This window comes from Salmo salar, chromosome 14 (genome assembly GCF_965601325.2).
Source record: "Salmo salar chromosome 14, fSalSal1, whole genome shotgun sequence".
Classification (NCBI taxonomy): domain Eukaryota; kingdom Metazoa; phylum Chordata; class Actinopteri; order Salmoniformes; family Salmonidae; genus Salmo; species Salmo salar.
The window spans coordinates 23,035,969-23,062,506 of record NC_138304.1 but is presented as its reverse complement, the minus strand read 5'-3'; the positions used below and the strand labels follow the sequence as shown (position 1 = coordinate 23,062,506).

The following is a 26,538-nucleotide window of genomic DNA, read 5'->3' as shown; positions in this document are numbered from 1 at the left end:
AAATAAGAATTTCAATAGATTAATTATTGCGATTTAATTAATGGTAATTTAAACGTGTGAACACTTTGTGTGTGGGCTACAAATGAATGAGGAGTAGACAGAAAAAAATCTGCAGTACATTATACTTGTGTTTTTACATGGCAATGATTTAAAATGTTAATGGTTTATCGATCTTACTTTTTGTTGAGCTCAGTTTTGTTTCACGTCATCGTATTCGTTTGAATCAAAATGACAGATTGCAGATGAAAATAGATTCAAAGGCGTCAGCGAGTTCGAAGAAACACTGTATGCGACTTGCGTGTGTGTGATGGATAGAAAGGCTGTGTGTGTGACATGCGTGTGAGGTGTGTATGTGTGATGGAGAGAAAGGGTATGTGTTACTGTGTTTCTGTGCAGTGGGATTAGTGACACTGGTGTTATTTAAAGCGGCGTGCTATAGTGTGGAGCTGCCAGACAGTGTCTCAGACACAGCAGGAGAGGATGCAGAAGATCTACGTGCAGAGTGATGGGCACTTTGAGGTGTTCACCACTGTCTTCTCCCCACAAGGTGAGTACTACCTGCAACCCTCTCTGTTTCCCAGTGTATGAGTGCTGATTTAGGATCAGTTTTGCCTTGAATCACAATGAATAAGAATGCATGACGAGGAAGTAACTGATCCTAGAGTACTCCGATACTCTTGATCCATTACGGCCCCAGTTCTATTATGGGCTAGTCTGATGTTGTCATCCTGTCCTGGTCTTTATTGAGGTTGTTATTGTGCATTGAGGATTCATTTATTTGCTTTTTCAGGGTGTCTTCATTAACTGGTTTTCCGTAGCCTATCATAGTTTTGCTGTGATCTTGCCTAACAGCTCTTTATGACTTCATATCTACCCTTTTTTATCAGCTTGTAGAGCAAGAACAAGATACAGGCCTAGGGAAGCAGTGAAGGTATGTTAATGATTTCTCATTATTGATAGAGCTACATGTATAGTAAGTCGCAACCAGAACATCAAATGTATCGCAAGCACAGATGTGAACGATCCAGTGTCAGGGTGACGTTCTGCAGAGGATCAAGATGTGTTGTCATTTAGACTAGAGGAATGGAGCAACAACATGAATGGATGATAAGATGAACACAGTGAAAACAATATACGGTATACAGTAGAGCTAGAAGATCTACTTAGAATTGATTTAGCAAGATTAGTCCGATGTGATTGGTGGACTTTCTCAGCAGAAAGTGACATAAGGGAATGACTTGAGGGAAGCAGTGTAGTCTACTCCTCCAGGTAGGACCTGACCCCCTCTCCTTTTTCCACATCACAGCTAAGGACCGTCTATATATAGCTCTCTCTATAGGTAATTTAAAGGAGATCAACTCCAGAGAGCCTTGGACTGTTGACAGACATGAGGAACAGGAGACATAGATAGACTCTTATCCCTCTCTTTGGCTAGTGTTCAGTAACAAATTATCGAACTTCTGTGCTCATAAACTGTACAGTAACTACTGTTTTTATATAGAGCAACAAATACACTGTCCACGGTATTGTCTCTCTCCTGGCAAACGTTACATGTCACTGATGTCAGTGTAAGGAGGATATACAGTACTTGTAATTTAAGACAAGATAATCCTCTTATCTGGTCTTCTGTGAGGACATTTTGAATGAAAGCACAGTGGCTGGGTTTGGCCTCTGTGACCTGTTGGTTCATCAAGATAGACAATTAATGAATTAAGTATATTAATTAAATCTCAAGAATAGGATTTGTAGCATGATGTAATATTCTGAGTGCAATGAGTTGTAACTTCAGTTGTCTCAGGTAAAGGGAGAGAGCATCCTCAACTCTTAGTATCTTGCATTAACAAATGAAAATGGTTTTGGAAGTTGGAACCAAAAATAGGTCAACTTTTCCTTGAGTAGTACTTTGTCTCTTCAGTTACAGTGGCATCTTACTTCTTCTCCTTCAGGTGGTAGCAGCAGTCAACTACAGGCCTCAATGGCCAGATGAACTTCAACTCTGTCAGGGTGACGTCATCCAAGTTCTCTACAGAGATGAGCCGTCGTGGTGGTTTGGGCGTCTACAGAACGGGGCAGAGGGGTACTTTCCAACCGCATGTGTGACCAGACTGAACCAGGTAAGGTTTTTTCTATTTTTGTTTTGTGCACAACCTTTCATTTTAAGGTACGTCATCCAGATATTGCACTAAAAATAGATTTAAAGAATGTTTTGACAGTGTAGAACTTACCGTGTAGAATACAGTTGAAGTCGGAAGTTTACATACACCTTAGCTAAATACATTTAAACTCAGTTTTTCACAATTCCTGACATGTAATCCTAGTAAAAATTCCCTGTCTTAGGTAAGTTAGGATCACCACTTTATTTTAAGAATGTGAAATGTCAGAATAGTAGTGATTTATTTCAGCTTTTATTTCTTTCATCACATTCCCAGTGGGTCAGAAGTTAACATACACTCAATTAGTATTTGGTAGCATTGCCTTTAAATTGTTTAACTTGGGTCAAATGTTTCGGGTAGCCTTCCACAAGCTTCGCACAATAAGTTGGGTGAATTTTGGCCCATTCCTCCTGACAGAGCTGGTGTAACTGAGTCAGGTTTGTAGGCCTCCTTGCTCGCACACGCCTTTTCAGTTCTGCTCACAAACTTTCTGTAGGATTGAGGTCAGGGCTTTGTGATAGCCACTCCAATACCTACCTTGACTTCGTTGTCCTTAAGCCATTTTGCCACAACTTTGGAAGTATGCTTGGGGACATTATCCATTTGGAAGACCCATTTGCGACGAAGCTTTAACTTCCTGACTGATGTCTTGAGATGTTGCTTCAATATATCCACATAATTTTCCTTCCTCGTGATGCCATCTGTTTTGTGTAGTGCACCATTCCCTCCACAACATGTTTCTTCGGCTTGCAAGCCTCCCCCTTTTTCCTCCAAACATAACAATGGTCATTATGGCCAAACAGGTCTATTTTTGTTTCATCAGACCAGAGGACATTTCTCCAAAAAGTACGATCTTTGTCCCCATGTGCAGTTGCAAACCGTAGTCTGGCTTTTTTTAATGGGGGTTTTGGAGCAGTGGCTTCTTCCTTGCTGATTGGCCTTTCAGGTTATGTCGATATAGGACTTGTTTTACTGTTCATATAGATACTTTTGTACCTGTTTCCTCCAGCATCTTCACAAGGTCCTTTGCTGTTGTTCTGCGATTGATTTGCACTTTTCGCACCAAAGTAGGGTCATCTCTAGGAGACAGAACGCGTCTCCTTCCTGAGCGGTATGACGGCTGCGTGGTCCCATGGTGTTTATACTTGCGTGCTATTGTTTGTACAGATGAACGTGGTACTTTCAGGCGTTTGGAAATTGCTCCCAAGGATGAACCAGACTTGTGGAGGTCAACAACAAAAAAATCTGAGGTCTTGGCTGATTTCTTTTGATTTTCCCATGATGTCAAGCAAAGAGGCACTGAGTTTGAAGGTAGGCCTTGAAATACATCCACAGGTACACCTCCAATTGACTCAAATTATGTCAATTAGCCTATCAGAAGCTTCTAAAGCCATGACATCTTTTTCTGGAATTTTCCAAGCTGTTTAAAGGCACAGTCAACTTAGTGTATGTTAACTACTGACCCACTGGAATTGTGATACAGTGAATTATAAGTGAAACAATCTGTCTGTAAACAATTTTTTGAAAAATTACTTGTCACGCACGCACAAAGTAGATGTCCTAACCGACTTGCCAAAACTATAGTTTGTTAACAAGAAATTTGTGGAGTGGTTGAAAACGAGTTTTAATGACTCCAACCTAAGTGTATGTAAACTTCCGACTTCAACTGTATATAACATAGCTTCCTGGAAATTAACTCAACAGAAATAAACCGTCCCAACTAGTTGTTGGACAAAAGCTTGATGATGTAATCATGGACGTTGACCAGGTCTAATTTTGGCATGTCTAAGTGAGTTTGGTATGTGTTTACAGAGTGATGATCATGAGCCAGTGAATGCCAATCCAAGCTCATTATGGAGTTCATCCAAGGATGCAGCTCCTGATGCCCCCTGTGGCTGCACAAGGTGAGAACGTCTGTGATTCTATCCCACCTCCCCCCCACCCAACAAAACCACAGAGAGGATTGACTTCAGTTGATTGTAGTTGTCCTCAGTATAGTCAGAAAACTACCACCTTATGCAGTTTTCCACTCCAATAGGACTTCTATAAATTGGGTCACAGAGAATCAACAAGCCCTCTGTGTTTGTTTCCCTCTTTATGTATGCAGTGGTCGTAGTACTCCAAAGGTCCCCAGGCATGAGAAAGAGAGCCTCTTCCGGGCCCTGGGACACGAGGCCTCCTCAAAGTCAGGCTCAGCCCACAGCTCCCCCAGCCTGCTGCACCGTGTGCTGTCCAAGGGCCACCGGAGGAAGATTGACGCCCAGGGACTGGGAGATGTAAATTGCTCCATCAATGTAGCATTCGAACCGGACTGATTGTTTATCTCTAAGAATTGTATTATGTATGTGCAGCCCTTTATTCTGTGTTAGTTTCCATGGCTGTTAGGTTCATCAAAACTTCACAAAACCGGAGCTATTATAGCTGTCATATTTTGGGGTAATAGTGAAATATAGATCATAAGCGTGTGACATGTTGCACTACTTGTTCTGGAGTATGTTGTTTATCCTCTATTTACCATTGAGATTAATGGAGTACAGCAAAGTACAAGTTCTGTCCGTCTACTGTTAATAGCCAACTGTGATCCCTTATTTGTTAGCTGTTTTTACCCCATTGTTATTTGCACTGTTGCTTCACTTTAATTTGTACATATTGTATATATTATATTTGAAAAAAATACATTGTAATGCTACATCATTGTTTGCCTTCTTCATAGTATGATTGAACATCCTGCCCACCCTGTCTTCAGGCACTCACAAGCAAAACACACTCCTCTACAGTGGGAACTTACTGCAACACAAGCTAATAGTTTTAGCATTTTATTATTACCAAACTGAGGTACATGTGCACGAGTTGGCAGTGACTCTATACAAAGGTGACATAAACAATGTGCCATATAAAAACTGTGAAAAACAAATGTGTATACTTTCTATTTTATAGAAAGACCAAAGTGCTGCATGTACATTTTTCCCTCCAAACCTAGAATTAGGAACAGGTTTAAAAATTAAACTATATTACAGGTAAACAAAATGTTAAATCATATTACAATAAATCTTTACACAAAGATGCAGTACACTTGAAAATAACTTTGATTGGAATATCCTTCAGTTGCCCTAGTACTCCTATCAAATGAAACCTATTTGATATTTAGCTGGATGTATTACCTATAGCTAGCACAGGTTGATAAAATACTTCTTAATGTAGGGTAAAACTAACACACTATGCTTCAGAATCAAATACTGTAGATCAACACTTGACTTTCTTAAAATGCCTTACAGAACTTTCTACATACTGTTTTATGATTTCAAAATTAAAATCCATGTTTAAAACCTTGCTAAGAAAGGAATCAGTTTACATACCTATACATTTACAATTTGAGTTACCGGTAAGTGAAATCCTAATACATAAAATAAACTCTTTGGACACCTAAGGAGCAAGTACTTTAACTTATATACACCAACCAACTGCCAAAATGTTTATTAAAGTATGTTTGTCCCAGGCAGTGTTTCTCCAATGGCTTCTGACCCTCAGACGTGCATGACCTGCTTTGTCTCTGTAGCAGCAGAATATGCACACAGTTCCATGCCACAAAGCCTAACTCCATCACCCTTAGTTCTTGTTAACAATAACAGTTAACAGTACATTCAATTATAACAAAATGTGTATGCTACATCCAAAGGAATACACAAATGTTGAAAACAAGAAGTGCAATTTGCTTCTGCATAGACATCTGAGGTGGAAGCCTGTAAACTGTGTTTGTAATAATATGGGACAAAATGTGAATATGGGGCAGGATGTGTTCTGTGAATTTTGCAATGCTTTCATCTCAAGAGAGAGAGAGATAAGATACACAAGCTATTGTCCAATCCAAAATAATTAGAACATGTCTACAGTCTGTGCAAAGAAGTAACAGTACACTTCTTTATAAGTTTTGAAAAGTACTTTCAGTATCTAACATGATTCACTGATGAAGTGTTAAAAAATTCCATTCAGGTGGGGGTTTTGTTTAGTGGTAAAACAGCATTAACACCATCAGATGTACAATATCAATATTATTTTTGATGAGAAAAGCTCCAAAGGCTTCTGCACAATAAATTACAAAAAGTTACCGATTCCAATTTCTCTGCACCTTCAACGCAGAAAACATTCATTAAATGCCTCCACCTTTCTCTTGCTACAGTATACAACACATACAGATATACCACTTTTTATAGTGCAAAATCAACAGAGTTATGGTCTTTAATAAGGTTATTCAATACAAAATAACTTCAATGAATTGCTACCAGTATGGTTAATCGGCTACATGTTATATCATTTTCCTATCAACCTGTAATTGAAAACAGACAAATAAAAAAAAGGTAATATGATGTTTCCTACCTATAGTAAAATTGTCTAGTATTAGCATACCTCTGGGTAAAAACTATCTTCGTGACTGTTAGCGAGCCAGGCCCAGATCTGTTTGTGCACTCTTGCCAACTCCTATGGTCAGTGTCAGGCCAGAAAGCACATACAGTAGGACCAGGCTAACTGTTAGCTGTACTTACACAGGCAGCACAATTCTGATCTTTTGCCCAATTACTGGCAAAAAATCTGATTGGTCAAAAGACCAATTAGTGCCAAACAAAATCAGAATTGGGCTGAATGTCTAAACACAGCCTAAGTAGTGTTGAGGTCCTGTCAGAGTACCAAGGTTCTGGAGGCACAGCCAGATGTCTGGGAGCTGAGGAACTGTCTGGCCTGCTCAGCTACGATCATCTGATCATCAGTCTTCCCAAATACCACAGCATCCCACTCACAGTTGTCGTCTCTCCTCGGGGCGATGGTGAGGGTGTGGTGGGGCAGGTAACAGCATGGCTCCTCTCTCCCTGGTCCTAGACCAGGGGCTGGCGAGTACACCAGCTCCTCACAGCCCAGCATGGATGACCTCTGGGGGGCGCTGGTCAGCAGGCTCTCCCCATGGATCTGAGATAATGTGAGAGACCTTTAAAGTACTGTCTCATTCTTCAATGCTCTCTTAATTGTCCTTCACTCTCCCCGTGGTTTACCATCCTCATCTACAATAGTCTGTATGAATCTCATTTTCAGTGCTTCTGATTGCAACTTGAAAAGTGATATCTCACTGATATCTCACCTGTGCATTGTTGAAGTCTTCTTGGAAATAGAGTTGAGCACTGTGGCAGTCCTTATTCCAGGGTTCCGCAGCCAGGGATTTCCTAACACTCCTGGACGATGGATTAACCTGGGTTACAAAACATGGAATGGATAAGACTGTAAAAAAAGTTGAATTCCATCTATGTTTAATACTAATATATTTATTGAACGGCACTTTGAAGTCTTTATCACGCAGGTTCTGGTCTATTTATTCTCTGTTTAGTCATTATCGTTTGTTGTTAGTTAAATGTGTCTTAAGCACCGCTATAGCCCTGACATAATTGCCAGGAGGTGACAAATAAAGTTGTTTGAATGGAATTGAATTACTTCATAATTACTGTGTACAAATCTCTATGGATGAATATAAGCTTCGGATACCTCATGTTTCCAGGAGGAGCAGAAGTCAGCCTGTGTTTCTGCATGAATTAACATATCAACCTTGTTTTCCACTCTAAGCACCTCTTCCTCCAGGTAGGCCAGGGACTGTGGCTGCTGCATCTAAAAGAACACACACACACACACACACACACACACACACACACACACACACACACACACACACACACACACACACACACACACACACACACACACACACACACACACACACACACACACACACACACACAGAGAGAGAAACATGAGCAAGGGCACACACACATCCCTCAGGAAGAGTTACATAATACAACATCCCCTCACACACCAAATACATAACAGATAATACAGACATGACTTATAAACATGTTATTCCTGTGTTATAAATATACCATCATTTTCAGCTGGGCCTGCGTCTTCTCTTGGGTGGCCGTGGCAGTCTTGAATGGTGTTGGAGTTAGTGGCATGGGAAACATGATGGCTTTACGAACCTTGGGGGTCCTGAAACTTGTAAAACAGTCAGACAGTACATGCATGTGAGAAAGCCTCTGTTGGTGTAGGAGTGAAATATTAACACAGAACTGTTATAGAAAACTCGCTTACCCAGCATTCTCCTTCTGATACTTGGTTGTTAACTCTTTCTGGAAGGGGGTGGTGTTGGCACGTTTGTGACCGCACACTGGGGTGGACGTCAGAGCTGGGTTTTCTAGAGTCAAATCCTCAACGCCAGACACATTGAAAAACTACAGAGAAATACAGTGTAGTGTTTGTACCATATATCACAAATATACTCTATGGCAGGGGTCGGCAACAGGAGGCCCGTGGGCCAAAACCAGCACGCATGTGATTTTCTTCGACCCCCAACGTTTTTAGTAGAGGTCGACCGATTAATTAGGGCCGATTTCAAGTTTTCATAGTAATCGGTATTTGGCCACCGATTTGCCAATATATATATATTTTTTAACACCTTTATTTAACTAGGCAAGTCAGATTAAGAACACATTCTTATTTTCAATGACGGCCTAGGAATGGGGGTTAACTGCCTTGTTCAGGGGGGATTCGGGGATTCGTTTTTGCAACCTTCCGGTTACTAGTCCAACGCTCTAACCACCTGCCTTACATTGCATTCCACAAGGAGCCTGCATGGCAGGCTGACTACCTGTTACGCGAGGGCAGCAAGAAGCCAATGTAAGTTGCTAGCTAGCATTAAAGTTATCTTATAAAAAACGATCAATCTTAACATAATCACTAGTTAACTACACATGGTTGATGATATTACTAGTTTATCTAACGTGTCCTGCGTTGCATATAATCGATGCGGTGCGTGTTAATTTGTCATCGAATCACAGCCTACTTTGACAAACGGGTGATGATTTAACAAGATCATTTGCGAAAAAAGCACTGTCAAATGCACCAATGTACCTAACCATAAACATCAATGCCTTTCTTTAAAATTAATACACAAGTATATATTTTTAAACCTGCATATTTAGTTAATATTGCCTGCTAACATGAATTTGTGTCACTTCTCTAGCATTCCGTGCAAGCAGTCAGGGTATATACAGCAGTTTGGCCCGCCTGGCTCATTGCGGAGTGTGTGAAGTACATTTATTCCTAACAAAGGCCGTAATTAATTTGCCAGAATTGTACATAATTATGATATAACATTGAAGGTTGTGCAATGTAACATGAATATTTAGACTTAGGGATGCCACCCGTTAGATAAAATACGTAACGGTTCCGTATTTCACTGAAATAATAAACGTTTCATTTTCGAAATTATAGTTTCCGGATTCGACCATATTAATGACCAAAGGCTCGCATTTCTGTGTGTTATTATGTTATAATTAAGTCTATGATTTGATATTTGATAGAGCAGTCTGACTGAGCGATGGTAGGCAGCAGCAGGCTCGTAAGCATTCATTCAAACAGCACCTTCGTGCGTTTTTCCAGCAGCTCTTCGCAATTCTTCAAGCATTGCGCTGTTTATGACTTCAAGCCTATCAAGTCCCGGGATTAGGCTGGTGTAACCGATGTGAAATGGCTAGCTAGTTAGCGGGTGCGAGCTAATAGCGTTTCAAACGTCACTCACTCTGAGACTTGGAGTAGTTGTTCCCCTTGCTCTACATGGGTAACACTGCTTCGAGGGTGGCTGTTGTCGATGTGTTCCTGGTTCGAGCCCAGGTAGGAGCGAGGAGAGGAACGGAAGCTATACTGTTACACTGGCAATACTAAAGTGCCTATAAGAACATCCAATAGTCAAAGGTATCTGAAATACAAATTGTATAGAGAGAAATAGTCCTACAATTCCCATAATAACTACAACCTAAAACTTCTTACCTGGGAATATTGAAGACTCATGTTAAAAGGAACCACCAGCTTTCATATGTTCTTATGTTCTGAGCAAGGAACTTAAACGTTAGCTTTTTTACATGGCACATATTGCACTTTTACGTTCTTCTCCAACACTTTGTTTTTGCATTATTTAAACCAAATTGAACATGTTTCATTATTAATTAGAGGCTAAATTGATAGTATTTATGTATTATATTAAGTTGAAATAAGTGTTCATTCAGTATTGTTGTAATTGTCATTATTACAAATGTACATTTTTTATTATATTTTTAAATGGGCCGATTAATCGGTATCAGTTTTTTTGGGTCCCCCAATAATCGGTATCGGCGTTGAAAAATCACAAATCGGTCGACCTCTAGTTTTTAGCCCAACGTTTTTAGGGGATTTTAGATTTTTGTTCAAAAATTATGCTAAAATTTAGCTTCATTTAGGAAATCTGTTTACCAATTATAGACATATGATCGTGTCTCAATGTAATCAAGGTATGAAAATTGTCATTTTTGGGCTTAGTTGTGGTCAATTTGCAGTGTACAAATTATTATAATTATGTTCCGGACCCCCGACCATCCACTCCGACCAAAAATCGGGGTGTTGCTGAATCTAGTTGCTTACCCCTGCTCTACTGTATGCAGGCTATTTGACAATCAAATTGTATTTGTCACATGCGCCAAATACAACAGGTGTATTCACCTCACCATGAAATGCTTACTTACAAGCCCTTAACCAACAATGCAGTTAAGAGAAATAAGAGTTAAGAAAATATTTACAAAATAAAAAAGTAACAATAACAAGGCTATATACAGGGGGTACCGGTACCGAGTCAATGTGCGGGGGTACAGGTTAGTCGAGGTAATATGTACATGTAGTTAGGGGTAAAGTGACAATGCATAGATAATAAACAGCTAAAGAGAAATGCAAACAGTCCGGTTAGCCATTTGATTAGCTGTTCTGCAGTCTTATGGCTTGGGGGTAAAAGCTGTTAAGAAGCCTTTTGGACATAGACTTGGCGCTCCGGGTGGCTGGAATCTTTGGCCATTTTTAAGGCCTTCCTCTGACACCGCCTGGTATAGAGGTCCTGGATGGCATGAAGCTTGGCCCCAGTGATGTACTGGCCCGTACGCACTACCCTCTGTAGCACCTTGCGGTTGGAGGCCGAGCAGTTGACATACCAGGCGGTGATGCAACCAGTCAAGATGCTCTTGATGGTGCAGTTGTTTAACTTTTTGCGGATCTGAGGACCCATGCCAAATCTTTTCAGTCTCCTGAGGGGGAATAGGCGTTGTCGTGCCCTCTTCACGACTATCTTGGTGTGTTTGGACCATGATAGTTTGTTGGTGATGTGGACACCAAGGAACTTGTAGCTCTCAACTTGCTCCACTACAGCCCTGTCGATGAGAATGGGGGCGTGCTCGGCCCTCCTGTTCCTGTAGTCCATGATCATCTCCTTTGTCTTGATCACGTTGGGGGAGAGGTTGTGGTCCTGGCACCCCACTCCCTATAGGCTGTCTCATCATTGTGGGTAATCAGGCCTACCACCGTTGTGTTGACGGCAAACTTAATGATGGTGTTGGAGTCATGCTTGGCCCCCATGTTGAGGATCAGTGTGGCAGATGTGTTGTTGCCTACCCTTACCACCTGGGGGTGGCCTGTCACAAAGTTCAGGATTCAGTTGCAAAGGAAGTGTTTATTCCCAGGGTCCTTAGTTTAGTGAAGAGCTCTGAGCGCACTATGGAACGCTGAGCTGTAGTCAATGAACAGCATTCGCACATAGGTGTTCCTTTTGTCCAGGTGTGAAAGGGCAGTGTGGAGTACAATAGAGATTGTGTCATCTGTGGATCTGTCGGTGCCGTATGCAAATTAGAGTGGGTCTAGGGTTTCTGGGATGATGGTTTTGATGTGAGCCATGACCAGCCTTTCAAAGCAATTCATGTGCTACGGTTCGATAGTCATTTAGGCAGGTTACCTTGGTGTTCTTGGGCACAGGGACTATGGTGGTCTGCTTGAAACATGTAAGTATTACAGACTCTGTCAGGGACAGGTTGAAAATGTCAGTGAAGACACTTACACGTCCTTGTAATCCGTCTTGCCCTTTCGGCCTTGTGAATGTTGACCTGTTTAAAGGTCTTACAAAACAATGTATAGCATACATCATAGATCAGTGGTTTGCATAATTACTTGATGGTATTAGATTATACGTTACCTAGTCAGGACATCCTACCTGGGAGGGAGAGAATGGCAGTGCTTTGACATGAGTGATGCTAGGTGAGGTGGTGCTGTTGTCCAAAAAGGAGGTGCTGTGACACTGACTGACAGGGTACTGCTCCCCCCTCTCCCTCCTCTTCAGGATGGAGGGAGGTGTGCTCAGCTTAGTCACGGTGGGTGAAGAGGCAGGCATCAGTTCAGTGTATTTCTCACTCAGGTCCATTATGACTGAGTCCTCAAAATGGTAGCTAGCTCCTTCTGGCATCCCCACTTGAGAGACAGACAACATCACTTCCTGTTTCAGGGGCGAGGTCATTTCCTTCAAGCTGAAACTGGTCACCTCGCTCCAAGCCACTGGGTCCTACGGGGTCAAATAAGAATTCATGTTTTGACAAGATTATAACACAATGACAATTATAACACAATGACTTCACCTAGTATAAAAATAGATCTGATTTATGGACAAACTACAGCAACATATTTAGTTTTTTATTCAAATAAGTTGGGTTTTTCTAAAGTAAAATTGTATAAAATGCCCCAAGGATGTAATACGGATGCTTTTTGGCAATAAGAATTTTGGCTGAAAATGTACAAAATTCAGACGAAACTGTAAAATGTATTTAAAATGAGACACAGTGCCATAAACTAGGCAACATAGTCTTCAGAATGATAGTTGATTGAAGCAGATGGATCATGGTTTTTCTAACTAATTTTGCTACTTCCATGGTTAAAAGTGCTTTCATGAGAATCACCCAACTGACCGAGTCTATGAGCTCCAGAGTCTCTGCGAACTCGGGGATGGTTTGTAGGGAGGAGAGGACAGCGCTTGCTTCCACGGCCAGGAACCTGCTGGGAGACACAGGAGTGTAGACAGCCGAACCACGGCCCTCCATACTCTGGTTCCCCAAGCTGCTCAGGGTCGTGTTGGTCAGACCGTCGTCTGTCAGGCTGCTGGACCAGCTGGAGTAGTGACCTTCTGTGTTCTGTGGAGATGGACAAAGGGGGGGGCCAGAGAAAGGTTAGCTTTGGTCCAGTTCGTCACATGCGGATTGCTAAAGGCATCAGCATGCTTCAGCTCGGCTGGCGCCTAGCAAAACCCGTCTAGTCGAACTGAACGAGTATACTCGCATACTCACTTAAAAGACCTTCGCTTGAAAAAAAAAAGAAAAATAGTGGCAATAGTACTATTTGTCCATTTTGAGACACCAAAGCCAGTATACACTTCCTCAAAATAGTCCAAATGAATCTAAGATAACTCATACATTTTTACGTTTTTGCCAAGATCTTAGTCGAGCAATTTTACATCTAACTAAGATGTTTGGTGCAGTATTTCTCAATGAAAAAATGTGCATGAAAACGAGTCGTCTCTCGTTGAACGACAACAAAGACTTTATTGAAGAATCCCTACTTTTGACCAATCATCGACGAAGGGAAGTAGACTTTGGCTTCGAACTTCGGCTTACCTCCAGAAAAAATACTGTGTGCCTGTTCAGCCGAAAAACCAAAGTCCAAAATATATGCACAAACTCTTCCAAACTGTTTCGGCTGAAAGCGCAGCGTAAGCAAGCCGTACGTAACACCCTGGACAAGGGCTATGGAAAGGTCAGAACCAATGATAATTAGGACCAGGAGTTTTCCTGACCACGTGATCTTACCAGGAAAAACTTTGGGCCCTAACCAATGTAAATATAATGAGTGGACACTAGGGTGGACATTGGCAGGAGCCTCACTTTCATGCCGAAACTTAAACATGAACTGTACATTTTTTCATTCATCTATCCAAAGAGGCCTCATAGGTGTTGTGAACAGCTAGCCTGGGTGCCAGTGCGTTTCTGCTCTTGCCAACTCCTCATACAACTTTCATGCCAATTGTCATGTTTGGCTTGACAATGACAGCAATGGAGTTAGCAAGCGCACAAACACATGATGGACAGCTGCTACTGCTACAATGAGAAGCTGTTAATGATGACTTACTGCTAAGTGCTACAGTAAGAAGCAGGGAGGGACGGGATGGGTAGCAACTAGGAGGGGCAGCTAGCTCACCGGGGGTGAGTAGCTAGTTAATCATGGGTGAGTGGCTAGCTAACCGGGGGTGAGTAGCCAGTTAATCATGTGTGAGTGGCTAGCTAACCGGGGGTGAGTAGCTAGTTAATCATGGGTGAGTGGCTAGCTAACCGGGGGTGAGTAGCTAGCTAACCGGGGGTGAGATGGGGGATGGGAAGGGTGGAGTTCTAGAACATACTACACTACTGACTACACATACGTGTTCCTTCTTACACATCCTTCTTACACATGACGCTTGTCGTTTCCTGACTTCGCTCTCGGCTGCCATAAGGAGCAGCTTGAGTTCTTTAATTCTCTGCTCTTTGTTGGAGGAGCCATCAGTGAACGACTGCTGGGGTACACGCAGCCCAGGAGAGATTGGAAAAACAGCTGATTTTTTAATCTTATTCATCTCTTATCTTACATTGGATGCTGAATTACAGAGGAACTACTATACATTGGGGGGAGGGAAGGAGTTCACTTGTAACATGGTTGAGCTAAGCTGATTGAGTGCAGAGAGCGGATACTCACCGGGACAAAGAAAGAGGTTTCAGGAACACTGTCCATGGACTGGCCATTCAACAAGCCAAGGGAATATCCTGAAATCTGCCAAAAAACACATTCACAACACAAACAATGTAATAAAATGAACAAACCGTTTGGGGCTGATTTCATCCTGATTTCAGTGATTTTCATTCGATTTAAGTGAAATTTGATTTTCAATTCAGAATGATATTAGGCTATTCTTCAGCCTAGTTGCTGGTGCTGATTGGTAAATCTGTGCTCACCTTTGTAGGGATAGTCATAAAATAGTGATTCTGTCTCCGCCAGGAGGAGCTGGAAGACTTGGTTCTTTTCTTGATGGAAGCCTTGGTCTTGTAGACCCGAGTCGGGACGTCCTGCAGATAGCCCTCATGCTCCACCTTCCTAAGCATGGTCGAGTTCCAGTGATTCTTTATAGAGTTGTCTGTCCTATGGGGGGATTCAGACCAAAGAAATGGAATTACAACAATATTATGTTCTATATTGTCAACACTAATATTTGTTGTTATTTGTTATATATCCCTGCGATTCAGACAAACTAAATATTTGATTAATCTCATGAGATTTCTACATATAAAATCTGATGCCATTAGACACAGATACTGCGCCCAAAAGAGCACGCTATTCCCTACATTGTGCACTACTTTTTTTTTTACCCCCTTTTTCTCCCCAATTTCGTGGTATCCAATTGGTAGTAGTTACTGTCTTGTCTCATCGCTGCAACTCCGTACGAGAGAGGCGAAGGTCGAGAGCCATGCATCCTCCGAAACACAACCCAACCAAGCCACACTGCTTCTTGACACAACGCACATCCAACCCGAAAGCCAGCTGCACCATTGTGTCGGAGGAAACACCGTACACCTAGCAACCTGGTCAGCGTGCACTGCGCCCGGCCCGCCACAGGAGTCGCTAGTGCGCGATGAGACAAGGATATCCCTGCCGGTCAAACCCTCCCTAACCCGGACGACGCTGGGCCAATTGTGCGCCGCCCCATGGGCTTCCCGGTCGCGGCCGGCTGCGACAAAGCCTGGGCTCGAACCCAGAATCTCTGGTGGCACAGCTAGCACTGGTGGCACAGCTAGCCTTAGACCACTGCGCCACCCGGGAGGCCCTTTGTGCACTACTTTTGACCAGATCCCTATGGGCCCTCGTCAAAATTAGTGAACTATATAGAGAATAGAGTGCCATTTGGGATGCAAACCGAGTGTTTTAGCCTGTTATAACAGTATTATGACTTGTTATAAAAGTGTTATAACCTGCCAGGCAGCAGCTTTGCTATCTCAGCCCAGCGGTTCCCGATACGTTTGTGAGCAGCGTATATGATCCGATCCTCCTCCTGAGTCCAGCACGACTTCTTCACCTCAGGGTTAAGGTGGTTGTGCCAGCGCTCCCGGCACTGCTTGCCGATACGCCCGTGCAGATGCTTGGCAATGATGGACCAGCGCTTGGGGCCATACCTGTGCACCAACTCGATGACCTGTGCACAGATACATTGACACACAGCAAGATTAAAAATTTGTGAATGTGTGATACATATACACTACATGGCCAAAAGTATGTGGACATCCCTTCAAATTTGTGGATTCAGTTCATTCAGCCACACCCATTGTTGAAAGGTGTATAAAATCGAGCACACAGCCATGCAATCACCATAGACAAACATCGGCAGTAGAATGGCCTTACTGAAGTGCTCAGTGACTTTCAACATGGCACCATCATAGGATGCCACCTTTCCAACAAGTCAGTTCGTCAAATTTCTGCCCTGCTAGAGCTGCCCCGGTCAATTGTAAGTGCTGTTATTGTGAAGTGGAAACGTATAGGAGCAATAACAGCTGAGCCGCGAAGTGGTAGGCCACACAAGCTCACAGAAAGGGACCGCCACTGCTGAAGCGTGTAAAAATTGTCCTCAGTTGCAAAACTCACTACCAAGTTTCAAACTGCTTCTGGAAGCAACTTCAGCACAATAACTGTTCATCGGGAGCTTCATGAAATGGGTTTCCATGAACAAGCCTAAGATCACCATGCGCAATGCCAAGCGTCGGATGGAGTGGTGTAAAGCTCGCCACCATTGGACTCTGGAGCAGTGGAAACACGTTCTCTGTAGTAATGAATCACACTTCACCATCCGTTTGGTGGAGGAGGAATAATAGTCTGGGGCTGTTTTTCATTGTTTGGGCTAGGCCCCTCAGTTCCAGTGAAGGGAAATCTGAATTATATAGCATACAATGACATTCTAGACGATTCTGTGCTTCCAACTTTGTTGCAACAGTTTGGGGAAGGCCTTTTCCTATTTCAGCATGACAATTCCCCCGTGCACAAAGCAAGGTTAATCCAGAAATGGTTTGTTGAGATCGGTGTGGAAGAACTTGACTGGCCTGCACAGAGCCCTGACCTCAACCCCATCAAACACATTTGGGATGAATTGGAACGCAGACTGCGAGCCAGGCCTAATTGCCCAAAATCAGTTCCCGACCTCACTAATGCACGCAGCAATGTTGGAATGAGATGTTTGACGAGCAGGTGTCCACATACTTTTGGTCATGTAGGGTACTTGGTAGACAGAAAACTGAATAGAAACGGTCTTCACCCTCTCATCCTCCTCCTTGGTCCATGGCCCTTTCACCAGCTCTGGGTTGAGCACCTTTTGCCATCGGTGCTGACACTGAGACTCAGATCTTTTCTGTCAGAGTGGAGAAATGCAAAAAAAGGAGGAAAACATCAGTCCTATATACAGGTACACAAGGGACAAAGATGTCAGAGTTGTGCATATTTTCTGTGGGTGACACTTACCTTGAAATTATCTGCGATCACATTCCAATCATCTGCTCCGTGTTCATCCACAAGCCTCTTCAGCCTCTCATCCTTATGATCACAAGGGAGAAACATATTAAATATTATTTTCTCGGGAGTTGACTACCACAGAAGACAACTCAGTCAGGGAATGACTTACCTCTTCCCTCGACCACTTGACTTTCTGCAAAGACTTCTTGGGACATTTCACCTCAATGCAGTCATGGTCATCCCCAACATCACTGAGAAAGGAAGGACTAATAAGGTTAATTTACAAGAGAGGAGAGGAGAATAATGTTTACAGTGAACAGACATCCCCTCAAACTTACCAAAGGTGTCGACGTCTTCTGCTGCCGCTGCTAGCCATACTGTATCCTGTTCAAATTGTTTTTGTTATGCAGCAACCTTATTGACAAACTATGGAGAAAGCATACAACAAGCAACAGATTCTGATTAAATGTAGTTTGCTTAAATAATAGATCAGATAAAATAGGTATGAAGGGCTTGCAGACTATTACGGATTACAAAGGTGGACCCAGCCGTGAGTTGCCCAGTGACGCAGGTCTCCCAAACTAGCTAAATGCCTTCTATGCTCGCTTCGAGACAAACAACACTGAGTCATACATGAAAGCCCCTGCTGTTCTGGACGAATGTGTGATCTCACTCACGTCAGCCACGGACAGCAAGACTTTTAACCAGGTTAACACTCGCAAGGCTGCTGGGCCAGAAGCAATACCAGGGCGCGTTTTCAGAGCATGCACAGACCAGCTTCACAGACATGTTCAACCTCTCCTTGTCCCAGTCTGTAATCCTAACATGTTTCAAGCTGACCACCATTGTTCCTGTTCCAAATAACTCTAAGGCAACCTGCCTAAATGACTATCATCTGTAAATGACTCACATCTGTAATCACGTGTGCTTTTGAAAGGCTGGTCATGGCACATAAACACCAGCATCCCAGATACCATGGACCCACTCCAATTTGCATACCGCCCCAACAGATCAACAGACGACGCGATCTCAATTGCACTTCACACTGCTCTCTCCCACCTGGACAAGAGGAATACCTATGTAAGAATGCTGTTCATTGACTACAGCTCAGTGTCAACACCATAATCCTTCCAAACTCATCACCAAGCTTAAGACCCTGGGACTGAATACCTCCTGCTCTAACTGGATCCTGGACTTCCTGATGGGCCGCCCCCAGGTGTTGAGGGTAGGCAACAACACCTCCGCCACACTGACCCTCAACACGGGGCCCCCCTGGGGTGTGTGCTTAGCCCCTCCTGTACTACCTCTCCACCCACACCTAGCACAACTCTGTGGCATATTGTATCGGAGGCCACATGACCACTTAGGGGATGCACAGCACACGCAGAAGGGTAGGAGAGCGGAAGATCTCAGCTCAATGCACAATACTTGTACGGATCTGGTTAACTTGAATAAAGAAGGACTTGTGTTTTAAGGAATAGTTGTTTTCTTTAGTATTTCTTAGACAAGAGGATACAACATGGTACCAGGAGTGACACAACTCACCTTTGACTCCTCCATCATCAAGTTTTGGTCGGAAATGCTGAACGGCGCCAAGATGCTTCATGTCAACTAGCTAACTTTAGCTTACTAGCCACTGGGCTAACGAGAGTGACGTAAAAATAACCACGCCGGAGCTAACGGAGCGTGCAGTGCACGTAGCTAGTCAATTTGCAGTGCTAGCTGGCTAACGACATTGAGCCGCTAAAGCCTCCAACAGAACTGAAACTTCACAGCAACGTTGAAGATCAATGGAATCGGTTCAAGCACTGTTTCACCCTCTGTCGGAGATAGGAGCGGTTGATAAAGACGTCGCACAGAAGGTCGCCCGGTTTCTCACAGTAGGTTGCTCAGACACCACTGATGTCTACAACAGTTTTCAGCTAAAGGATGAAGAGCAAGCAGATTATGAACTGGTATTAGCCAACTTTCAGACTTTTTGTAATGCCAGAAGAAACAAGACATTTGAGAGGTACGTTTTCAACAGTAGACGTCAGAATGAAACAGACTGTTGAGGAATTTATTATGGACTCGAAACTGAAATGTCAGTTGTGTAATTTTGGTCAAATTGCAGACGAGCTGATACGAGATAGAATTGTCATGGGGGTGAGAGACAAGGGGCTGAGAGAAAAGTTACTTGGTGAGAATGAATTGACAAAAGAAAGAGCAACACAAATGTGTCAAGCTAGCAAGGTGACTCAGTCGCATTCGGTCAATTGATGGTGTTGTTCTTAGTGACAGTATGCAAAGTGAAGTATGTTAGCAAAGGAAGAGCTACAGATAAACGGCTAACTTCAAAGGACAGTACCAACAGCAGTCAGCAACACACTTCAGGGAACCAGCACTCATGCAGAAACTACGGAGGAGAGCGCAGACCTCGCCAGTGCCCAGCATATAGAAAAGAGTGTTACAACTGTGGCATGAAAAACCACTTCACACTCAAATGCAGGCAGCCTAGACAACAAAATACAGTACACTGTGTCAACGAGGACCAGGAAACAGCAGAGACAACGAGTACTGTGAGGTGTCTTTGGGTGACACCTTTGTGAGAACAGTCGCACTTGCAGGACCAGACAAGGACTGGACTGCTACCTACAAGACTAATGGACCTGACATTGTGTTCAAACTTAACACTGGAGTACAGGTCAACATAATTCCAGAGACTGAATTGTTAATTGTTACTGTTTCAGGTAAAACCAGTGGTGAACACAAAACAAATGATAAGACTGAATGCGTATAGTGGTGAAGCAATTGCCACTTCAGGGTCATGCACATTGGTGCTGGGGTTAGATGCTAAATCTCACAAGGTTCCGTTTGTCATAGTAAAGGGAGAAAAACAGCCATCATTGGGTTAAAGTTATGTAACTTACTGGGTCTGGTGAAACGGTTTCATACAGTGAATGGTGAAATGACTAATGTTGTGGACGCATATGCTCATGTTTTTCAGGGAAAACTCATGGTGCAACACAAAACGGAGTTAGAGCAGCCAAATAGACCAGTGATCCATGCACTTAGGAAGGTACCATTATCACTAAGAGACCAGCTAAAAGCAGAGCTACTGAGGCTAGAGTCCTTAGATATCCTAGACAAAGGAGAAGTACCTACTGAATGGGTCCACTCACTAGTAATAGTGGAGAAGAAAGATGGCTCGCTTAGACTGTGTATGGATCCAAAAGAGCTAAACAAGTATGTAAAAAGGGAACACTTCCAGCTGCCTACCAGAGGGGAGATATTTGAGGACATAGTAGGGGCTAAATAATTCTCAAAGCTTGACACCTCCTTGGGGTTTTGGAAGATCAGTCTAGACAAGGCGAATACAAGGCTTTGCACTTTCAATACTCATTTTGGTAGGTATTCATTTAAAAGGCTCCCGTTTGGTCTCACTTCAGCACCAAAAGTCTTTCATAGCACAGTTCAACAGATATATGAGTGTGCCAGGCACAAAAGTGTACATTGATGATGTCCTAACATGGGGTCAGATTCTTGAAGAGCACAACACAAGGTTGAAAGCAGCACTTGATCCAGCCACAGCTAATGGGCTAAAGCTAAACGCAGTCAAATGTGAATTCAGAAAGACAGAAATAACCTAACTAACATGTGAAGGTATTCAGCGTAAAACCAAAATCTCAGCAGATGCCTCTAAAGCAGGTTTAGGTGCAGTGTTGTTACAACAGTATGGCACTAGATGGCGCCCAGTCGCATATGCCTCCAGGGCTTTGACAACTTCTGAGTGTAACTATATTCAGATTGAGAAAGAGGCATTGGCACTGTCATAAGCGTGTGAGACATTCCATGTGTTTATCTATGGTAAAACAGTGTGGGCCAAAACAGATCTATTGCAAAGAAACGTCTGAAATACACACCACCAAGGGTACAGAGACTGTTTCTAAAACTTCAGAAATATGACTTGCAACTTGAGTACATTTACATTTTAGCAGACGCTCTTATCCAGAGCAACTTACAGTAGTGAATACATTTCATGCATTCTTTTTTTTTTTGTACTGGCCCCCTGTGGGTATCAAACCCACAACCCTGGCATTGCACAGACCATGCTGGCGTTGCAAACACCATGCTCTACCAACTGAGCCACAGGGACCAGGAAAATAATTGTTAGTGGCACATTGTCCATAGCTTTTGACAGCTCAGAACCAAACCAGATATACAAGCAGGATGAGACCATACATGTAAACCTTCAGAATGAGTTGCCCAGTCTCATAGATGAAATGTGGACAGTTATTTCACGTGCTACTGCAGAAGATGAATGTTTGTAAAAGGGTATTCAAGTCATAACATGTGGGTGGTCTGTACAAGGTATACCATACCCTTATTGTCAATATAGGGATGAGCTATCTGTACTTGATGGAATTCTGTTTAAGGGTTGAGGTATTGTGATACCAAGTGTTACAGAAAAACATGTTGATCAAAATACACAAAGGCCATCTAGGGATGGAAAAGTCAAAACGACATGCAAAAGCAGTGTTATTCTGGCCCAAGATGAATGCTGATATAGAGCAGCCAGTCAAAGCTTGTGAAACATGCCATGAATAGCGGTCAAAACAGAGCAGAGCCAATGTGGGTTGAGGAAAAAGAGGTAATGAGACCATGGGGCAAAGTAGGAATAGATCTCCTTTCTCTTGAAGGCAAGAACTATGTTCTAATGATGGACTATTACTCTCATTACCCAGAGAGCTTTGCTGAAGGGCATTCCTGCTAGTCAGGTGTTAACTCACATTAAGTCATTCTTTGCTCGTCATACGGACAACGCCTCAGTTCAACTTTCAGTGATTTTGTTAAACTGTACAGGTTCAAGCATGTCACATCCAACCCACTGTACCCACAGTCTAATGGGTTAGTCGAGAACGGTGTCAAAACAATGAAACTACTGCTTAAGAAAGATATGTATCTAGCTTTGCTAAACTACAGGGCTACTCCACTAAAACATGGTCCGTCTCCCCGGCAGAGCTGTTGTTCAACAGGAAACTCAAAAGTAGGTTGCCAGTACTCCTAGAAACAGACAGGATGGCAAGGTCATTCTTAACAAACAGAGGGAAAAGAGTGAATAGAAAAGGTACTATGACACAGGGTCCAAGGTGCTCAGTGCACTCAGTCCAAATGATAGGGTGAAAATGCATGATGTTGAAACATGGAGCGTTGAGGTGGTGAAAACAGTGGCAACCAGGTCATATGATGTAATGACACCTGAGGTAGTTACATACAGGAGAAATAGGAGACATGTGTTCCGTGTACCCGAGTGTTAGCTAACAGACAGGCAAGAGAGTGTCATTACAGGTCAGACAACATCAAGCCCAGACACTCCTTTGTCAGACCCACCAGGGCAGCCTGTTGTAATGAGGCAGTCAGGTAAAGAAGTAAAAACACCTCAGAGGCTGATTGAGGAAGTATACATGTGTAATTGAAATGCAGTGTTCACTATGCAAAGAAGTGTAACCAGGATTTATAGAGAATTGTTATTGTAATTGTTTTATCAAGTTTGCTGACGACACAACGGTGCTAGGCCTGATCACCGACAGCGATGAGACAGCTTATAGGGAGGACAGTGACCTGGCAATGTGGTGCCAGGACAACAACCTCTTCCTCAACATCAGCTAGACCAAGAAGCTGATTGTGGGCTAGAGAAAACACGGGGGCGAGCACACCCCCATCCACATCGATGGAGCTGTAGTGGACCGGGTCGAGAGCTAACATGGTCCTCTCACACTAGCACAGTCGTGAAGAAGGCACGACAGCGCCTCATCACCCTCAGGAGGCTGAAAAGATTTGGCATAGCCCCTCAGATCCTGAGGAACTTTTACATGTGCACCATCGAAAGCATCCCGACTGGTTGTATCACTGCCTGGTATGGCAACCGCGCCGTAATCGACAGCAAGGCCCTAAAAAAGGGTGATGCGGACAGCCCAGTGCGTCCCTGAGGGCAAGCTCCCAGCCATCCAAGACATTCATGCCAAACGGTGTCTGTCAGTGACACAAAACATTTCCAAAGACTCCACCCACCTGAGCCATGGGCTGTTCTCCCTGCTCCCGTCCAGTAGGCGGTGCTAGAGCATCGGGACAGCTTCTTTCCCCAGGCCATAAGACTGTTGAATAGTTACTACCCCTGCACTCCCACAGACTATCCACACTGACTACCTGCTCTGTCTCTATGCTCAACGACAGGTCTCTACCACTCAGACACACACCTACACTGACACTCTTCTCATTCACGCATACACACTCATGCACCCATGTTCAACACAGACGCCACACACATACACTCACCACCATGCACACACCACATACTCTGGTTCCAATACCCAAGCCGACAAGGTGAAACATCTGTCGATGTGCCCTTGAGCAAGGCACTTAACCCTAATTTGCTCCAGGGGTGCCGTACTACTATAGCTGACCCTGTAAAACAACACATTTCACTGCACCTATCCGGTGTATGTGACAATATACAGTATATATTTTTAAGTGATTACTATTAAGGTTCGCTGATGCTATATTGTTTATTATTATTACCACTAGTCTTTATCCTGCTACCAGCCACTTTCTACCCGTTCTATTATTATGATTATTATTATTATCATTGGTATTTATCCTGCTGCTAGTCACTTTTACCGCTGCTTACATGTGTATACCTACCTCAATCACTCCAGGACCCCTGCACATTGTAATAATGGTACTTACTGGCACTGGCCTGGATATAACTGCATGATCGTGCTTCTCTTTGTATTTTACGTGTGTTCTTCTTCTTATCTAACGGTATATTATTAGCTACCTTTATTTCTGCATTGTTGGAAAAGAGCTCACAAGTTAAACATTTCACTGTACTGTTTTACACCTGCTGTATCCTGTGCATGTGACAATAAAACGTTTACACTTGAAACTAGGTGGCTAGCTAGTAAGAAGCTAACGTCTGCAAATTAGCCAACTAATCAGTCTGGCTAGCTAAAACTAGCTATACTTTGTTACGGTTAACGTTACTTAGCTGAGCCAGCTAGCTCAAATAACAATTTACAAAACATTCTATGTTTGTTATTAATGTGGTTGAGTTTATGACTGATGATCAAACACTATTCTATATTCTGTTTCCACCTCGTGTCTTCATCTTGTTACTCACATCCCGTCTCCTTTAGACGTATTTAAATTCTCCGTGGTGGTCAGGTCTCTTGGGGGACAGTAGTTCAGAAATGTCTGTCCCGCCGAATCTCTCGCCCACCCCAGTGCAGCGCACGCGGACTCTCTCCTCATTGGTCAGAATCGCAAAGTCTCTGTCAAATCAGCCCTGTGAAATGTATCAAATTCATTTTCAGCCAGCCGGGTATTTCAAAAGCCGACGACAACACCTGTATCACTAACAAGAGCTTTTCATGAAAATCATTCATGAAAACCTTACAATTACATTTGAACAGCCGAAAGCTGTATACAGACGCAGTGTTTTTTATATTTGAAAATTGATGCAGTTCTACCACCTGGTGGACTTTTGTAGTACAACGACAGATAACAGAGAACATTGCACGTATTATTGCGTGTCATAAATCCAATTGATAGACTGTCACATTCTTGGCTGTGAGCCACAATGCAGTGACCCCTCGCTGGGGATATGAAGCTAGACCTGCTAAACTACAGACAAACATCGACGTGTAGCGTGGCACATACACATTCAATGCGTGCACAAAGCTCAAGGGATGATGGGATCAAGCATAGGCTACTGAACAATTTGAGTTTCTGTACTGATCAAAGTATAGTACAATATAACGTATTATAATACAAGTACAGCAGTCACAAAGAAACACACTTTAAGATTATGAGATCAAGCATAGGCTATTGATTAAGTGGGTCTACATAATTTTTTTAAAAGTAAAAATATAAAGTGAATTCAAAGGCAAGTAGTTAAGGCAGTATTAGTGACCACAATACAAAATTGTGAAGCAATTACTTTATTGTTGTGTTAAAAAGTCATCACACATGCAAACAGCAATGTTGTAGCTGTGGTATGTTCAATATTTTATTAGCAAACAAGAAAAAAAGTTAACTAAACATTTTACTGAACAACTTGAGTTTCTGTACAGATCAAAGTATACTACAATATATACTATTATAATACAACTGGCTTACAATATATGTAATTAGTACAGCAGTCTCAAAAAAACAAACTTCAAGTTTGTTAAATCAGTGTTGTCTGAGTTAGGCGAGTTTAACATTTCCTTTTTATTCTTCCTTGGACTGAAAATATCACTTTGTTTGAGTTTAGCTAGTATACGCTCTACTCTAACAGTCCTTCTTTTTCTGAAAGTGCTGAGTTTGACATGTTGTTCACTCAAAAGAAAAGCCATGGGGCGTTAAAAAAATATTACCTGCAATTGTTTTTTTTGGCCGGTACAAATAGAACTGCTTTTTGCCATAATAAGAAACCTTGTCCAGAAGTCAGGCCAAGACTCAGTAAGACTCAATGATTTAAGGCCATAAGCTGACAATGGCAGCATCCAAAGTTACCATGTCATTCTAGAACAACAAGGTGATCTGGAATACTCCAAAATCTTGGTTGGCAACAAAAGTGTAAACTCAATTCGTGAGACCTCTGCCTTTTGAGGCCAGGGCCTATCAACACCGCAACCCACTTTTTGGTTGAAATTCCAACAAACAAACCAGGAGTTAGGTTTTATAATGTCTGGAGAGGAATTTAATGCCACAAAAACTGATCTGAATGCAACATGTTACTACACAGTTTGCCCAGAAGTTTACATTCAACTGCATTGGATGAACAACCAATTGGAAATATACTTCACACACCACAGTGAGATGTTTTGTGTTTATGAGATACCAAATGTAAAATGTACCTTCTCCATGACACCTCTTTCAATGATTTCTCAAGGGATACATCATGTTCTGCACCAAA

The 26,538-nt window shown here is 42.7% G+C and overlaps 2 protein-coding genes across 4 annotated transcripts; one reads left to right on the top strand and one right to left on the bottom strand.

Annotated features, from left to right (window-relative positions):
* Positions 1 to 168: 168 nt before the first annotated feature.
* On the top strand, positions 169 to 4,847 carry si:dkey-97a13.12 (uncharacterized). Its single transcript, XM_014139985.3, has 5 exons — positions 169 to 547; positions 888 to 931; positions 1,947 to 2,114; positions 3,966 to 4,057; positions 4,261 to 4,847. Exons 1-5 carry the CDS (start codon positions 481 to 483, stop codon positions 4,466 to 4,468), a joined length of 579 nt encoding a protein of 192 aa, XP_013995460.1. The 5' UTR covers positions 169 to 480; the 3' UTR covers positions 4,469 to 4,847.
* Positions 4,848 to 4,956: 109 nt separating this feature from the next.
* On the bottom strand, positions 4,957 to 24,863 carry LOC106569038 (myb-related protein A). 3 transcript variants are annotated; one of them, XM_014139979.3, is made up of 15 exons: positions 24,760 to 24,863; positions 17,939 to 18,026; positions 17,770 to 17,851; positions 17,610 to 17,681; positions 17,407 to 17,499; positions 16,076 to 16,296; positions 15,065 to 15,248; positions 14,808 to 14,882; positions 12,995 to 13,216; positions 12,250 to 12,594; positions 8,280 to 8,419; positions 8,069 to 8,183; positions 7,680 to 7,799; positions 7,282 to 7,389; positions 4,957 to 7,112 (listed from the first exon to the last, which is right to left on the bottom strand). In XM_014139979.3, the coding sequence occupies exons 2-15, from the start codon at positions 17,974 to 17,976 to the stop codon at positions 6,828 to 6,830; spliced, it is 2,100 nt and encodes a 699-aa protein (XP_013995454.3). In that variant the 5' UTR covers positions 17,977 to 18,026; positions 24,760 to 24,863; the 3' UTR covers positions 4,957 to 6,827. The 3 variants fall into 3 exon arrangements, with proteins under 3 accessions (XP_013995454.3, XP_013995457.3, XP_013995455.3); XM_014139982.3 differs by having other exon boundaries at positions 8,069 to 8,177; XM_014139980.3 differs by having other exon boundaries at positions 17,939 to 17,984; positions 24,760 to 24,855.
* Between the last annotated feature and the right edge of the window lie 1,675 nt (positions 24,864 to 26,538).

What these genes read in the sequence shown, in the direction of transcription:
- LOC106569038 (XM_014139979.3), bottom strand. Translation starts at nt 17,976, where the DNA reads ATGGCTAGCAGCGGCAGCAGAAGACGTCGACACCTTTG. An exon ending in GCAAAGCTGCTGCCTGGCAG is followed by an intron (nt 15,249 to 16,075) that starts GTTATAACACTT and finishes ATCCCCCCATAG; the next exon opens with GACAGACAACTCTATAAAGA. An exon ending in AGGCCCAGCTGAAAATGATG is followed by an intron (nt 7,800 to 8,068) that starts GTATATTTATAA and finishes GTGTTCTTTTAG; the next exon opens with ATGCAGCAGCCACAGTCCCT.
- si:dkey-97a13.12 (XM_014139985.3), top strand. Translation starts at nt 481, where the DNA reads ATGCAGAAGATCTACGTGCAGAGTGATGGGCACTTTGAGGTGTTCACC. An exon ending in GTGTGACCAGACTGAACCAG is followed by an intron (nt 2,115 to 3,965) that starts GTAAGGTTTTTT and finishes ATGTGTTTACAG; the next exon opens with AGTGATGATCATGAGCCAGT. An exon ending in GCCCCCTGTGGCTGCACAAG is followed by an intron (nt 4,058 to 4,260) that starts GTGAGAACGTCT and finishes TTATGTATGCAG; the next exon opens with TGGTCGTAGTACTCCAAAGG.